Source organism: Dicentrarchus labrax, unplaced genomic scaffold, assembly GCF_905237075.1.
Source record: "Dicentrarchus labrax unplaced genomic scaffold, dlabrax2021, whole genome shotgun sequence".
In the NCBI taxonomy this organism is placed as follows: Eukaryota; Metazoa; Chordata; class Actinopteri; family Moronidae; genus Dicentrarchus; species Dicentrarchus labrax.
The window spans coordinates 27,289,330-27,307,370 of record NW_026136720.1 but is presented as its reverse complement, the minus strand read 5'-3'; the positions used below and the strand labels follow the sequence as shown (position 1 = coordinate 27,307,370).

General features: G+C 40.2%; 1 protein-coding gene and 1 long non-coding RNA gene across 4 annotated transcripts in view; both read right to left on the bottom strand.

Annotated features, from left to right (window-relative positions):
• LOC127353805 (uncharacterized) overlaps positions 1–18,041 on the bottom strand; it is a 247,663-nt gene that overhangs the window by 205,546 nt on the left and 24,076 nt on the right. The window lies entirely within an intron of this gene.
• Positions 1–18,041, bottom strand: part of LOC127353707 (synaptic vesicle glycoprotein 2B-like) — a 55,077-nt gene that overhangs the window by 19,208 nt on the left and 17,828 nt on the right. For both annotated transcript variants that reach the window (XM_051383196.1, XM_051383195.1), the window contains exons 5-11: positions 13,697–13,877; positions 8,047–8,198; positions 6,389–6,522; positions 5,285–5,374; positions 1,656–1,769; positions 856–944; positions 610–685 (exon numbers count right to left, since the gene is read on the bottom strand). In XM_051383196.1, the coding sequence (XP_051239156.1) occupies positions 610–685; positions 856–944; positions 1,656–1,769; positions 5,285–5,374; positions 6,389–6,522; positions 8,047–8,198; positions 13,697–13,877 (836 nt within the window). The remainder of the gene's footprint in view (positions 1–609; positions 686–855; positions 945–1,655; positions 1,770–5,284; positions 5,375–6,388; positions 6,523–8,046; positions 8,199–13,696; positions 13,878–18,041) is intronic.

Genomic DNA, 18,041 nt, shown 5'->3' with positions numbered 1-18,041 from the left:
CATTACGAGAATAAAGCCGTAATACTTTATTCCCGTAGACCTAATATTATGACTTTATTCTCGTAATATTATGACTTTATTCTAGTAATTTCCCCAAAAAATAAAATATTTTTTTCTCTTAGTCTTTTTTTATGAATTTTACAAATAAAATTGAATTGAATTGAATATTTTTCAACCAAGCAATGTCAATTCAAACCAGTTGAGACAAAGCAGCAACAAAATGATCTGTATTGGTATGAGTTGCATGAATTGTTGTTCATCTCATAGTTATAGAAACATAGATACCTCATCGACAGCTGCTGAATGCAGCCACTATACGTCTGCGTGGTTGCCATATTGGGGAGGTCAAGTGGAAGTTGTAGCTATTCCGAAGGTAAATTTTTTGGCATAGAGCTGATTAGATCCAATTGGATCTGTACCTTGTAAATGAATTAATTCCAACAAGTAACCAGGTTCAGTTTCCCCCCATTTATAACAAACCAGATTTTCTGAAAAACAGTTGCAGTCTGCATCTCTCAGTATTGTTAACTTGACCTCCCCAATATGGCGCCGACGCACGTCAAATTGAGAACGTGTTATCTACATTTCTATGTCTGTGGTTCACCTCACCTTGACCTTGGACACATACTCCTCGTACTGAAGGTGTTTGATCATGTCAGGGAACCAAACAGACAGACCATAGTAACTGTGACAAAATGTAGACAGAGAGAAGATGGAATCAGCAAAAAGTGCATAAAACAACCAGAATGTAACTTCAACCCAAACAGAAAGACTGCTGCCTCTTTATCACACTGAGGATTAGATTGTTCTTTATCTACCTGGACGACGGTCTAATACATGACACTGTGGACTAACCTGAAAGCCATGCAGAACCAGATGATGGCCATGAAGAGTGTAGCAAACCTCAGTTCTGCAGACAGGAGAGACGCTACGTTCCTCAACACCTAAAGACAAATGTGCATACGTGAACTAAGTAACAAGTCCCACTACTGGCAATGCAGTATGCTCCCTCTTCACAGTTTCATTCCAAAATAAGGGTATGTTTCACAGTCAGGGCAGATTCTTTTACCTATTCATTAATCGTACAAATAGAAAACACCCTAAACCTAAAACCTATTGTCATAGTTTGGTGAAAACATCTGTCTCATTGTTTCAGGAACTAGGAAAATTATGAAACTATTATGGGACTTTAAATATTGGCATTGATAATCAAAAAACTAAACCTGAACTGAAAAAAGAAATATTGGTATTGAAAAACTATTGTAAGATGTTGTATTGGCACTGAAAAAGTTTCACCATCCAAAGTTGTGAAACTAACTAAACCTTAACCCAAAATTCCACTAGAAGCATCTCTCTGCTTTGCCTAGAATATTTCTATTTTTCACGAAAGGTACATGCATCCAATTACAGTGGTTCCACTTAAAACTTGTGAAACATGGGCTGGATAGCATCAGGAGTCCAAGATTCTCAAACAGAACTAATTTGGTGGAAAAAAGGCCTTAGTGGACCCAAGTGGGTTAATTTTGGGCCCATACCCACTTGGTATCCATGTAGCACAGCATAACCCATGTTGGCTGGGACCCTGTTGTAATTTCACAGACTTAGTAGGATTAGTGTGCTAATAAAGCCATACTGCAAATGGACTTACTACATACCAGTTTACAGAGTGTTAAGGAGCGTACAGCCCATCGTTGTACTGGTGTTCCTGTAGCACTCTGAATCTCAATGAACTCATCCTCTGCTGTTTTAGGAGCCTTGATGTGAGTCACCTGAAAAAAAAAACATTATTTAAATGAAATTCCTGTCACATTTGTATGAATTTTTGACAATTGGTTTACACTTTAAATTCAGCTCCGAACCTCTCTGTTTCATTGCAATCATAGTGAAAGACAAAATTGTTATTTCCCTGGATTTTGTGGATGACTTTGCATCATGGGATTCCCCACAATTTTGAATTATGAAAATCTTTAAAAAAGATTTAAAATTTGATCAATCTACCCTGAAATTTCAGTGGATTCTGGAACAGTGTTTCCTCTAGGATTTTTTATTTTTTTTAGCAGTGGGGGTAGGCCTGTCCGAACAACCCCCCCCCCGTCACGCCGGCAAACGTTTTACGTATGAAACAGAAGTGACACTTTGCTGCGACACAAACAAATATATTTACCGTTTTAATGTTTCTGGATGTTTGATATCAGGAAGTTGAGCTAAGAACTGACAAGTTGAACGTTTTCCAACTATAACGAACCCACCGCAGTGGCGTTTTTGGTGGAGCTGTTAGTTTAATAGTCGACTTGGAAGAAAGCGAACGTTTTGACAATAAGCTCCATCAACACAACAGTATGTGGAGTTAAACTGGACAGCCCCAATAACCTCTGAATAATTCTACTTGTTGTTAAATTGCAATGTGAGCGACAGAGGCAACGTCTGCCCCATTTCTGATAACGTGGCGGCAGAAATATAACAGCGGCGGGCCGCCGCTCCAAAATCAATATAGAGGAAACACTGTGGAAATTAAATGTTATAAAAAGTTTTGAAAATGTCCAAAATATCTCACCGCTCATATAGGTATGTTTTATACAAAAATAAATAGACAGTAGTACATGTCATCCCAATGGCATTTACAAGAAACAACAAAAACAAACCAGAGTCAAGAAAGCTAGCTGCTTGTTGAATGTCATTCCCTGGGAATCAAACAGAGATGCTTTAGGACCCAAAGTATCAGTATTTGTCCCAAAATATTGTTGTTGTTTTTTTATATTTTTAGTTTAAGTATGAAATGTGGAGAAATATGGTGCTGCACATACCGGACGGATACAGGTCATAGGTGTATTATAAAATCAGTAAAGTATTGGAGCGCTTTCTGCAGCTGTCTCCAGTGTTTCCGGCTTTTCTCCTCCTTTCAGCACAGAGATCAGTCCGTAATGAAAACTGCACAGCAGAAATACTGCAGTTTGTGTGGCTTTAGTTAGCAGAGGTGCACACAACAAAGCTCTCCAATATCCCAAACCAACTTTCATGTATTTTGCTTCCTATACTTTTCTATAGTATCATATAATCTGATGAAATGTCCATCAAAATACAACTATTAATGTGACACAGGCAGGAGTGAAAGGTGTTAGGTTAAATATGAATCTTAAGGCGTTTTCACACCTAAAAGTCCGGACCAAGGTCCGGACCAACGTTGGTGTTTAATTACATTGTATACATTTGATCGTGTTATTTTCGGTTTCACATAGTAATTTTGCTAGCGCACTAAAGAACTTTCCATGACATACCTACGGCGTGTTGTCACCACGTACGTGTGTTGCGTCTCCCTTTGATTGGTGAGTAGACGGGCGTGCGTCTGACGTTGGCGTGTTGTTATTTTGGTGGGTAGTCTTTTCCGTATGAATGAAAATGAATGAGCAAATCCCGATTGCGTTATTATGGTATTACTACCAACATAAGCATATAATCTCCCCCTCTCCCCACGTACTTCCACGACTAATTTTTGCTTATTCTGGCGGGAGTTTTCTTCCGTTTTTTTTCTTCTTCTTCTATGGTACGTATGCCTAACTTCCTGTAATTGGTCCGAAAGTCCGAAGCATCCAAAAAGTGTTTTCATACTGTAAACGAACCGAACCATGGTTCAGTTTGATCCGGACCAAGACCACCTCTTTAGTTCGGACCAAATTTTGGTTTTTTGATCCGGACCGTGGTCCGTGGCACCTTTCTCACCTACAATTTTGGTTCGGACCAAACTGAAAAGTCCGAAGGTCCGGACCGAATGAGGTATGTGTGAAAACGTCCTAACAGTAACACTGTTTGGGTGTCACTGAATGTATCTGGGATTAGACATCAGTACTGATGATGACTGTTTGCTAGCCACAGCTGGTTGTGTGTCAAATTCTTTTCTTTGCCTTTGACCTGAGAGTCTTTAAACACACTTAAGATTAATTAAGAGACAAAATACAACCCCTTTGCACCTTACTTTACACCCACAACATTTATTTTTATTTTCATTTATTAGGTTTTTGATTGTATTGTTTTTATTGTATTAATTTTTAGCTTTGCACAATTTTTATTTATAATCATTTTGTTTTTATGTGTTTCAATTTAGCACTTTGGGAATTGAGTTTTATACGCCCTAAATGCTCCTGCACCATGCACTTTAGACCATGTGCTACAGATTGTTTAAATAGGGCCCTGATTCCTCTATGGATTAAACAAACAATCTTGTTAATTAGTGACATAGAGGTGATGGTAGGTTAATTTTTCTTTGGTCCAGTCTTTATGCTAAGCTAACGAAAGAAGAAAGGAAATAAATTCTCCTTTAGTGAGGACAGCTGCAGTCCCCCTAACATAGATGACAAATCCTGTCAAATGGGCTGATCCTATCTGCACTTGGTATCTGGGCAGATAAATGGTCTATGCTAGCATTTGCATGTTTGATGCTAAAGAGAGAATCTAGTAATATGAACTAATTTTCTTAATCTAATCGCTTTGTTTCAGATAATAACGGCTGCATGTCAACATCTTCTGATCAAAGGTAGGGAAACAACATATCTACCTTCACCTCTGCCTGTTTACTGTCAACACCTTAGGCTAAACCTTGAATGTTCAGCTAGTGGCACAGTCCATTATTTATTATTTAAGCTTCTTTGTACAACTGTACAACTGTGCAATAAGCAAAGACACACAGGGCACTATTGTACTGAATGTCTGCCAGGTGGCCCAAGCCACACAGGGTAACAGCCAGCAACGAGGTCTGTCCTGGTGGAAGAAAGGCGTGGCCAAGGGTGGAGGATGGTTATATCCTGTGGCCTACCAACCAAGCCGTACCATGTGCTGCCATGTTGGAGGGGGATTTTGGGTTTAGTTTGTTTTACTTGTAGTAGTTGTAGTTGGCATCCATTTTGTTTTCACCTTGTGGGTAAATTGGTTTGGCCAAGCCACTATATATGTTCCCTTGTGTCTCATTCAGGCAGGTCAGTTTGTTTAGTTCATATTCTGTCTGTTGTATGCTGTTTTGAGTATAGTTATATTTTGTTGACCTCTTTTATAGGCCTAAGATGTTAAATTCTTGGTTTCTATTGTTTGGTATTTTTGGGTAAATAAAAAACCCCTATTTTTCAACAAACTCCTGGTTTTCCTCATTGCTTGACTGTTTGGTCCCTGACATTGTTAAAGGATATTATTACAGAATTTGGATGCCACTTGTATCTATTCACTGCAAATCTGTTCATATCTGAAGAATGTATTTGTCAATATGTTACATGCATTTGGGGTAGCAACGTGTACTCACAGTGAAGACTTTTTCTGGCTGTCCCTTGGCCCTCCAGTTGGTGTCATGGACCTGCTTCAGGATCATCCATGCCTCATCATGCTTGGCATTCTGCTCATCATACAGCAATTATTAATAATATTAATAATTCCATCACCGTAACACACAGCAGCTTGTTTATTTGCATTTCCTGTATGTATTGTACACACATGCACACTCTAACCACCATAAGTTAGTAGCAGTGAGCACTGAAACTGATGCAAGGGCAACATGGTTCGCCCCAAATATTAAAGCAGTGCACAATAAGTATACATGTGTAATACATTACTGATTTGTTCCTGGGTTAAATTGAATTGTCTTTTACAATATTTAGGTAGGATGGTTCAGGTTGAAAGCTGCAGTAGCTAACTTGTATATAAATTACCTTTTTTCATATTTGCCAAAACTTTAATTATTTCCTGACAGTAGTACATGAGACAGATAATCTGTGAACAAATCAGGTTCCTTTGGCTCCTCCTAATTCTCCTAATGGCATTTGCAAGAATTCACTGGGCATGAACAAAAACAACCAATCAGAGCCAAGGAAGATAGTTGATTGTTGAGTCTCATTCCCAGGGCGTCAAATACAGACACTTTGGGACTCTGATGAGACTCAACAATCAACTATCATCAAGACTCCAATCATAAGTGTCTTTATATCTTTCTGAGCTCTGATTGGTTGGTTTGGTTCAGGCCTGTTGGAATCTTGCAAATTCCATTAGGAGCACTAGGAGGAGCCAAAGAAACCTGATTTTTTCACAGATTATCTGTCTCGTGTTCTACTGTCAGGATATAGTGAAAGCTTCAGCAAATATGAAAAAAAAGTTATTTTCATACAAATTACCTACTGCAGCTTTAAACTCTGACTATAGAGACTTGACTCAAACTGAAGAGGCCTTCAAGTATACAATTCTGGCAAGCTCAGTCCGAACTGTTTTTAGAAGTGTCTGAGGCTGCGAGTGGAAATACAATAAAAAATTACCTACTCCAGCTTCAGTGAAGCCCACAGAACCATTTGAACTGCAGGTCCTTCACTGCATCCAACAAGTGCTACATTATAAGTCCAGTGTAAACATTTAGTCTCACCTCCAGGAGGAAGCGAGGACTCTCGGGCATGAAGGTGAGGCCAACCAGAGAGGCAATAGCAGGAAGAGCCGCAACCAGAACAAACACCCGCCAGCTGTGGAACTGGAACTCTGTGCCCATACTGAACCCCCAGCCTATACACAAACACACAAACATACAAATTCTTTACACACATGACGATATTCTTGGGACAACATTGATACCAATTGACCCTTCCAGTCAACTTCCTCCTTTCCTGTACTTAGATATGCTACGTGTTTGGCTCAACTATGTTGTAAAGACAACCACATTTTGAAGATGGTTCAAAGATAAAAGCATCTAATCTACATATAGTGTAGATTAGCTAGCTAGACCTGCCTCTGTATGCCAGCATTATCTCCAAAGGTTGAGAAGCCAGTGTGGGATACCATTTTGGGATATTGGTCAGTAAATATGGTCAATTGTATCTAGACAGTTTGGTTGATCAGTCCATTCCCAACGAATTCTAATCGTTGCTCAACACGCCTCTATTGTAGATTTAAAATGAGAGTAAATTGAGAGTGTAGATACCCATTAAACGTACAATATGTAATTTCTGCTGCTAGGTGGTCTTTCAGACAAAGGACGTCCCGGAGGGGCTGCAAGCTGAGCTAATGCTAACGTTAGCTCAGCTTGTTTCTCTGATAACTTAAGATCCAGACGTCCGATGACTAAAATCCTTCATCTGGTTCAAATCTAAAGTTAAAGAGCACCAAGCTCTAAACAGTGGATGGTAAAAATGTGGCTTCAAACTGGATAAAAAGTCAATGTATAGCAGCTTCTGGCAGACAACCACAACGCTGACGCATGCACAAAGGGGATATGACGCCACTGACAGGCGACCAGTGAAACGCAGCATTACTTGAATAAAATGAAACATTTTGGTTAGTTAAAAATTTCTAGCAAATGTCATTTCATCAGATCTCTTTCTTTCCTGTCTGTGCATAAACTGACGCTACAACCCCAGGGTTGAAAAAACTCTATATTAGACATTTGCAATTACCTACTTTCCTCACTAGCAGCATTAAAGGAATACTGTTCTTTCTTAAAGTTCTAGTAGAAAACAACCAATCACAAGTGAGAAAGATGAAAAGTTGCTTTGGGTTGATGGTTTGAAAATCGCGATTGTTCCTAGCATAGATATGGCAACCAGGGAATGAGACTCAACAATCAACTATCTTGGCTCTGATTGGTTGTTTTCGTTCAGGCCCGTCGGATGCTTGGAAATGCCATTAGGAGCACTAGGAGGAGCCAGATGAACATGATTTTTTCACAGATTATCTGTCTCATGTTCTACTGTCAGGATATAGTGAAAGCTTCAGCAAATATGAAAAAAAAGTTATTTTCATACAAATTACCTACTGCAGCTTTAAACTCTGACTATAGAGACTTGACTCAAACTGAAGAGGCCTTCAAGTATGCAATTCTGGCAAGCTCAGTCCGAACAGTTTTTAGAAGTGTCTGAGGCTGCAAGTGGAAATACACCTCAAAAATTACTTACTGAAGCTTTAATGAAGCCCACAGAACCATTTGAACTGCTGTTCCTTCACTGCATCCACAGATTATCTGGCTGAACAAATGTTTTATTTTTTATAAAAAATAACCTATTACAGTTTTAACTGTCTGAACTAAGTTCTTACCATATCTGGGTATGATTCCCCAGGCAGTGAATGAAGCATAGATCCCACCAATCATCCAGAACATACACAACCAGGACAGATGCTCTCCTCTCTTGTCCATCTGAAGGAACTCTGAGAAGTACGAGTAGACGATCGGCACTGTGCCACCAATACTGAGGGTAGAGAGCGGTAATGAGAAAATAAGGAAAGTGAGCAGAGATAAGCATAAACCAGTTTTTATTAATGGAGGAATAATTACAAAGAGAGATAGACTTTAATACAGATGCATTGAACAAAGCCTTTGCTTCTCTTGTAAAACTGTTCAAGAACAATAAAAAGCATTAATGTTGGTGTAGGTGTGTTATATGCAGCAGAGAGAGTACATATGACAAATCATATTATCTACCTATGAGCCAAGCAGTGTTGTGGTGCAAACTGTCAGTGGTTGTGTATCACTTTCACTGTGCTGTGCTCAGTATGTGACCTCCTTTCTGAGTCAGCATGGCTCCCTGTGGACTACAGTTATTCTGAGACGGAACACTCTGCTGTGTCACTGCAAAGAAACACGAACCAGACTCTGCATATGGATTGTGTGGAGCCTGATTTGCTGTATGATTACCATATTAACAGGCTGCATTAATGGCTGAAAACATTCTATAATACATATGAAGCCTTTAAAAGACCAGTTGAATTGAAATAATGCTGCAATATGTCATACATTGAATCACAGCAAAAGGGAATACTGGTATCCAGAAATGTTTTAAGGTGAAAGCATACTTCACATACTCTGCAGGTTAACACCAAAATAGTTTTTAAGGGATAACTTAAATGGTAAATAGTAATTGGTGTCAAGTAAGTTGAGATCCCTGATCCGCTAAAACCACTTTGGAAAGCAAAGAACTTTCCATTGAGTAACGGAGAAAGATAACAACTGAGCATTAGGGACTCTCCATCTGAATAACGCAATGCACAGAGATTATAATAACCAAAAGCTGTATAATAATTGAAGTTGATTCTATATTACAAAATGAAATATGTAACAATGAAAGGAAACATGATTATATGATTGTAACTGATTATTTGATAATTAGTGAGGTAGAGTAAGGTCAAGAGAGCAAATCATGTTGAAGTGTTGAGTAACTAGGTGAAAAGGCACGTATTGCAACCAGACATGTCTCGTGCGGACTGTGGAGAGAAAAGGGGAAGTTGAGCGCACACACAGGACATGCATCTTTTGAGGAGCAAAAGAGGAAGTAGCACAGCCCAAACCGAACAACCCCCAAAAACAACCCCCACGACCACATCGGAGCAACGTATCTTTGAACTTAGAATTTCAACTCAAGAGACGGGGCAAACGAACAGCCTAACATCGCAGAAAGAGGAGTCCAACCACCTACAGCCGAGACGAGAGTGTCGAGCAGAGGAGGATTAACCATTTCCACCCGGCTTTAGGATTCCAATTGATTTCCAAGGATCACGCTATTGTTCACCCTGCCAACAGAGACTGAACTGGTCAGAGACTTTGCAGACTTTGGGTAAAGTCAGGAGTTTCAACAGCAACCAACAGTACGGCAGGCTAGGAAGAACTGTATCGGCCGTACACCCCACTGTACACACTGTAGAAAAAAAATAGCTAACCAGCCAACAATTGCTGGTTAGTTAATCTATATGAATTGTTAAAAGATATATATATATGTACTCACATCTTAAAGGTCCAGTGTGTAACATTTAGGAGGATCTATTGGCAGAAAAGAATAATATTCACTGGTATGTTTTTATCAGTGTATCAGTGTATAATCCCCTGAATATAGGAATCATTGTGTTTTTTTTATTGAAATTATGATTTCAAATGACAAGGTCGAACAGTGCAAACATTTTTAACATATCCCTCCCTCCCTCCCTCCCTCCCCCTGGCGGCATCCCCCCTCCCTCCCGCCTCCCCTCTCAGTCTAGTGTCTTACAACCTACTGAGTACCTTTATTCTGAACTGAGCAGGCCCGTCAAGCCACCCAACCAAACCTTGTGTTGTTTCTCATTCAGCCCCAAATGTGAATCATCATTGAGCAAAAGGAGAGTCGGCTCCAGAGGTACAGGCTTATCAATCATATTAGATAAAGTCATTGTTACCTTCCTCCAAAAGCCATAAACCTCTGGGCAGTCCCATACCATATGCCTAAATGTTCCCGGTGTGTTCAGGGAGCAGAAGTTACAGTTCGGGCTGGTTGACAGCTTCATACGAAATCTCAAAAGTGGTGTCAGATAGGCCTTCTGACACAACTTATAGTGAATTTTATTTATGTCCTCCTCCACAACAGCCAAGTCTCTAGACCATGCCTTGGCCAGGGGTAGCTCTTTCTGTGTGTGTGTGTGTGTGTGTGTGTGTGTGTGTGTGTGTTTGAAGTCGTGAATACACAACTGATACGAGTCCTCTAGTGTTCGTTGTGGATAGCCAGTCTATCTGCAGCTTAGATTAGTCGGAGGTACAGAAAGTGAGATGTCGTTGGTAGATTAAAAAGAGAACACAATGTCTGGAAGCTAAGCATACCCCTTGGGTCAAATACATCTCCGAGATTGTACACTCCCTTTGAGGACCAAGATGCTGATTCAAACGGCTTATTCCCTGAGATAAAATTCTTGTTCCCCCACAGTGGAGTATTCAGATGCCATTTCCAATTCCCCCCCAGACTCTTCTCAACCACCTTGAAATTTCGTATTGAATTTTGTAATAATAGGCCCAAAGTGTAACATGCATTGGTTGATAGTAAGTCAAGAAAATAAGACCCCTTCGAGTTTGTATGGAAGCACTAGCGCATCTTCTATATCTCTCCAGGCTACCTGAGAGGAGCGGTCAAGTCATGTCTGAAGCAGGCATAACTGAAAGGCCTGATGGTACCTCATAAAATTTGGGAAGGCCAGCCCACCCTCTCGCTTTGATCGCTGTAAGGTGGAGAGTTTAATTTTGGGATGCCCACTATTCCAGATATGTTTTCGTTGCAGGGAGTCAACTCTCTTCCAATATCCCGCTGGAGGAGGGAGCGGAATCATCATGCTAACAAAGTTGAGGCGAGGCAACACGTTCATTTTGACAGAGGCAATCCTTGTTTGCAGTGAGGCTGGTAATTTAGTCCAAACAGCTATGTCACGTTCCACCTCTTTAAAGATGTTTTCATAATTCGTTTTTACTATATTATGCAGTGAAGGCTGAATCTGGATGCCCAAGTACGTGATCTCTGTTTTAATGGGAATGTCATAAGGAAAAACTACCGCTTTTGCGGGTTCATTCAGGGGCATCAGAGCTGACTTCGTCCAGTTGATCTTATAGCCGGACAACATCCTGAACTTTTCAAAAGTGGCTAACAGAGGGGTATTGACTTTTCGATATCCGACAAGTAGATAAGTACGTCATCAGCAAAGGCCTAGGCATGCAACAAGGTTTTAATCCGAACAGGAGCAATGACCTGGTTCTCCCTCAGATGTTGGGCTAGCGGTTCTAACGAGAGAAAAAAATAAACTTGGCGAGAGGCCGCATCCCTGTCAGGTCCCACGAGAGATGAGAAAGGGGTTTGAGTGTAAGCTGTTCGTGGACACAATGGCGGTGGGGTTAGCATATAAAACACAAATCATGTCAACAAACCCTCTCCCCAGGCCAAATCTCTCCAGGACCGCCCACAGATACTGCCACTCGAGCCTGTCAAAGGCCTTTTCGGCGTCGAGTGACAGTATTGTGCAAGGAGTCTTTAATTGTTGAGTTTCATGAATGACCTGTTTTAGGCGTTGGATATTGTCCGCTGCTAGATGCCCTTTCATGAAGCCAGCCTGATCCTTATGAATTAGTTTGTCCATGTATCTCTCCAAACGTAACGCCAGCACCTTAGACTACAGCTTCTTGTCTGAGTCAATTAAAGAAATCGGTCTGTAATTGGGTCAGTTTTGTCCTTCCCTTTTTTAGGGATTAGCGAAATCAGGGCGGCGTTAGTGTGAGCAGGGAAAGAGCCTTTTTCAACCGCTGATCGGATCGACCCCAACAAAACTGGCCCCAAAATACCCCATAAGTGTAGCAAGAGCTCTGGCGGTATGCCGCCTGGGCCCGGCGATTTCCCTTTATTTGTCATCCTAAGCGCATTCTTCAGCTCCTTTAAGGATATGGGAAGACCCAGATCTGTTACTTCCTGCTCCCCTAACGTGGGCAAATCTAGACTGCTCAGAAATTGACGTTGATCTGAGTCAAAATTAAGCGCTGATTTATACAACTCCATGTAAAAAGAGTGGAATGCAACATTCATCTATTTTGGGTCAGATGTAAATTTATTATTAGCCGTTTTGATGGTATTGATTGATGCTCTGGATTCACTTTGCTTAAGCTTCAGCGCCAATAGCCTGCTTGGTTTACTTCCGTTAAAATAGTAGCTCTGCCTGACTCTGTGCATGATGAATTCCGCTCGCCTCGTCAACAGATCATTAAGCCCCACCCTGACTCCCCTCTGTTCTTTTTCCACAGATTTAGCGTATTTACCCTTTAACAGCTTCTCAAATATATAACACTTTCTTTCTAACTTGCAGATCCTGCGGCTCCTCTCTTATTTAAGGTGAGATGCATAAGAGGATGTAAAGTCCCTAATACAGCCCTTGGTGGCCATCCATATATACGAGGCATCATCTACTGTGCCTATATTATTGGCTACGAATTCCGTAATCCTTTTCCTTAATTGTGCTACAAATACCTCATCCTGCAGAAGCGTCGTATTAAAACGCCATCTAGGTGTTTTACTGAATCTGTGACTAAGATCTATCGTCATCAACAGCGGGTTATAGATAGTGTTGCCAGAGGAATCATTGTGTTTTTGTTACCTTAGAAGGGGCTGTTTTTATCTACAGATGAATTGGGATGCCTTCCATGCAGTCCGCCATGTTGAACCACTTAGTTTCTACAATAGCACAGAAAAACCAAACACTGGCACTAGATAGGGGTGTTCGCGTCTTTTGCACATGCTTGGAAGGGGAGGGTGAAGCGAAGAGTTGCGATCTGCAACTACACTAGATGCCTACACACTGGACCTTTAAGTAGCTAACTAGCTAGCTTACGATTGATGTAGATAAGCTAAATAGTTAGATAATGTTTTGGTAACATTAGCTAAATTCTCAGAGGGTTTTGCTGCATTGGTTGCATGTTTGGACTCAGGACTTCAATAATTCTAAAGAACTGGCAACAGCGCTGCCTGCAGTATGTGGATAGAAAGCTACACTCAGTTGTTCAGGATACAGCGTATAAAGCAGAAATATAGTGGACTAGCCTATTTTCAAATTAAAACCTTGCTCAGTACAGCTTTGAAAAAACATGTTTGTGAACAATGATGTTTAGCTCCTAAACAAATTTACATGTTAGCGTTCACCTAACAGCAACTGTATGTATATTTTGATTCAGTACATTTAACGTAAGTAACGTTTTTTCTGTCAAATTTCTTATACAACTTATTAATAATGGCAGATTCACATTTCTGTAAAGGGACACTTTACAAACATTCACTGTGTTATAATGTTATAAAGATGTGATTCATTTTCCCTTTTGCTACATACAGTTCATGATGATATACTGTTAAACAGGGTTTAAGTGGAAACAATAGATCTATCAACTAACTAAGAGGAAGAGTGTGTGTGTGTTTGCAAATGTTACCCAATGCCAGACAGCAGCCTGAAGAAGAGGAAGAAACCGTAGCCCTGGGCGAACGAAGACAGGAAGGCAAAGATGCAGTTTATAGCTAACGCCACAACCAGACAGCGCCGGCGGCCAACTTTGTCTGCCAGACCGCCCCACAGGAACGCTCCCACCATCATGCTCAGAAAGACCATCAGACCTGCAGAGACAGAGAAATACAGATTGTCTGTATTTGTCTGTGATTGTCTCACATCAATCACATGAAGTTACACAATTAGGTATTTATAAAAATCAGAATCGAACACAGCCTCTGAGACGAACAGGGAATTACAGTCACTCTATTGAAAATGTACTAATTTAGATTGCTTGCTCATCCTGTCTTATGCTCATAGTCTTCACATGATTCAATATATAAACAGTCTTCTGCTGTTGGCCATACAATCATGTTCCGTCACGGTTGGTTAAGTAATTGATTTGCTGTTTTGTTTAGCTTTTAAAAATAATTCCTCAGAGTCTTCACTCACATGCTTGTACAAAGTCAGGTATGTTACTATACCTCAAGAACAACTCCCAGGGTGTTGTAAATGGTAAATGTTGTGCATTTATAGAGTGCTTCTCTATATCGACAACTTCAAACACTTCGCAACACATGCCAAAATTCACACACACACACACACAACATCCATAAACTAATGGCAGAGGCAGCAGTGCATAGTGTCAACACGAGCGGTTATGGGTTAGTGTCTTCTTCAAGGTCACTTTGACATTCTCTCTGGAGGACCCAGTGATCAAACTGAAGAATTTTCCAAATACTAGACAACTCTTCTACCTCCTGAGCCTTGCTGTTGCATATTGTGGTAGTTCAACTGTATCTTTTCCAGACTGAAATTGTCCTAGATCCTCTGAATGTGTTACTTCCATTCTCTCCTTACTTTTCAGTTCAACCTATCATTTCTACATGATATGAATATAATTTATATATAATCTTGTGTGCTCAGTTTTCACAATTCAATTCAATTCTGTTCAATTAAATTTTATTTGTATAGCGCCAATTCATAACAGAAGTTATCTCAGGACACTTTTCAAATAGAGCAGGTCTAGACCAAACTCTTTATAACATTATTTACAGAGACCCAACAGTACCACCATGAGCAAGCACTTGGCGACAAAATTAATTTTTTTTTTTTTAATAATTTTTTTTTTTTTATTATTTTTTTTTTTTTATTTTTATTTTATTAATAAAAAATTTTTTTTATATATTTTAATTATTTTATTAATTTTTTTTTTTTTTTAATTAAAAAAATAAAAAAATTTTTTTTTTTTGTTTTTTTTTTTTTTGGTTGGGAAAGCCAATCTCCTATCCTTTTTAATAAATTTTATTTTTTCCTGGGCCTAATTTAAAGAAACAATAAGGAAATAGTTTATTTTGGAGGCCACAGTGAGGTTAAATAAAAAATTCAAATATTTAAGCCAAAACATGCCTGTTAAAAGGCAGAAACCTAGGACAGATCCTTTGGCTCTAGGTGGGTGGTCGTCTGTCTCGACCAGTTGGGGTGAGAGAGAGAGAGAGAGAGAGAGAGAGACAGAGACAGACAGGTGCACAGTAACAACAGTATTGGCAACGGCAATCTAGCAGAGACCATGGCGGGAGACTCCACCAAGATTGATAAGAACCTGTGAGATGAGAAAGCATAAGAACTGAAGTGAAGTTAGTAACATGCATTAATGGGACATGAATGAGTGCAGAAAGAGAGAGGAAGAGAGGAGCTCAGTGCACCATGGGAAATCCCCCGATAGTCTAGGCCTATAGCAGCATAACTAAGGGATGGTTCAGGACTCACCTGATCCAGCCCTAACTATAAGCTTTATCAAAGAGGAATGTCTTAAGCCTACTCTTAAATGTGGAGAGGGTGTCTGCCTCCTGAACCACAACTGGAAGCTGGTTCCACAGGAGAGGAGCTTGGTAACTGAAGGCTCTGGCTCCTGTTCTACTTTTAGAGACTATAGGAACTACAAGTAGCCCAGCATTCAGAGAACATAGTGTTCTAGAGGGGTTATAGGGTGCTATGAGCTCTTTAAGATATGAAGGGGCCTGACCATGAAGAGCTTTATAGGTGAGGAGGAGGATTTTAAATTCAATTCTACATTTTACAGGGAGCCAATGCAGAGAAGCTAGTACAGGAGAGATGTGATCTCTTTTTCTAGTTCCTGTCAGTACTCGTGCTGCAGCGTTCTGAATTAATTGGAGCGTTTTAATGGACTTATTGGGGCAGCCTGATAATAAAGAGTTGCAGTAATCCAGCCTTGAAGTAACAAATGCATGGATTAGTTTTTCTGCATCTGACAAAGCCTTCTAGTGCAGGGGTCTCAAATTGGCTTGGGGTCACTGCTGGTACTGTCATCCTATAGGAGGGCCACTTCTGAAAATATTTCCATTACTAACATCATACTTAATTATAATGTAACCTAAAGGATGAGGTCAGTCAACAAAACATTGGACATTAATGAAGGAGACTGCTGCTTGTTTCTCATCTCCACATTACAGTCAAGGTTTTGCCCCACCCTAACCTTTATCATTTGTTTACTATTGTAAAAACTAATGACAAAGGTCCCCTAACCTTAACAAAGTACTAATTTGAATCCAAACTATGATCTTTCACTAAAACCAACCAAGTCATAAACCTAATGACAGGACTGTGCGAACGTGTCTTTTCCTTTTTTCTTCCGTCAAGTTACTACTACTGTACACTGAGGTCTTATGGGGGGAAATAGCTGACTTGCGTGATGTGAACACACTCAGCTTATTTTGGCCCTAAAATTTCAAGACCTTGATGTGCAGCGTTTTTCTGCCTCCGCTAAGTATAACCCTACAGTAACTGGTGCCAGAGACTGGCACGCTGGCAACACCTCAGTATGCAGATGGCCATGCAACAGGGGAGAGCTGACTGCGTGACTAATCATATTGGGTCTCAAATAACAAAACCCCATCTACACATACTGTACAAAACAAACAATGCACATGAAGGCTTTCAATATGACAACATTCTATTCCTTGGCCTGGGTCTAGTGAGGATAACGTATATCTCTTTTCAAACGGTGTCCCTGATATATGGGATATCACTGAAACGCTGTATAGCTCTTTCCAAGGTCAGGACAGAGAGTACCGATCACTCCGGCTGTGTCTGCTGACTCAGAACACAAACACAGACACACAGTCTTGTTGAAAAACACTGCTCTGGTCCAAACTAAGGTAGTTTGTGAGAACAAAACAGTAGAGAAGATTGTGTAGTAGGAGAAAGACATACAGAGACAGTGGGGAAAACAGTAAGAATAGGTTTGGAACGCAGAAGAATCAACTGCACCATATATTGAATATTTGAGAGCATAATCAGTCTATAAGTTTGCTTTTTCTTCTCAGCCCTCAGTCCAAAAACTGGGAGCCCACCATACTTGTGGGGTCCGAACAGCTTTGTGTGACAGTTTAAAGGGCTGTTTGAGAGTTAAGACTCAGTTTTAGGGTTAGGGTTAGAATTAGGCTAAGGTTGCAGCCACTTCATCGACATCTTCAGGTAATTGATTATCTAGTTGGTTAAGGTGTTGCTGGAGATAAGTGCGGTGCTAGAATTCGGGATGTGCACGATTAGTCAACTAGTCTTATAAACATTGCTACCCTCTCTAGTTCGTCAGACAAATTCTAGTCGGTTAAACTATTATTAATACTTTATTGTACATTCATTGTACAACACCTCAGGAGACAGTCACAGCACAGCAGCCATCCCGCTCTGTGCTCAGATATGAACCAGCGAGGGAGAATGTGGGAAAAAGATGGCAGTGCGGTTTGTCAGTATTTTGATCTAGTAGAAAATAAAAGTAAGGTTGTGTCAGACATAAACTTGCATATAACCACTTGACCGGAGCAATGCGTAACCACATTCATCACGTTGGACATAGGGACGTTAACCTACAAGCAGAGCAGGCTGCTGGTGCTAGCACTGCTAACGTTAGCCACCCTCAGCAAAACAAGCCGATATTGTTTACTGTCCCAACACACAGACGCTGTGATCCCAATCTCAACTCTGTGGTGTTTCCGGCTGGTTTACTGGCTATTATTAATTATCATTTGATTGATAACGTTTTCAAATGGCTGTTAAAATACAGGTAGTATTTTTTTGGATCAAATAAATTGTGCGCAATTTTGGCTATTTCTGATGTTTTTTACTTTTAGACTAGTGGAATAGTTTGAAATAAAATTAGTTGCCAGGAACATCCCTAGCTAGAACAATCAGCCATAGCCATAGCTCCTTATTGTAAAGATACTGCTTTGAGTTATTTGAGTGAAGAGCCACTTGTCTTGTTATCTGAT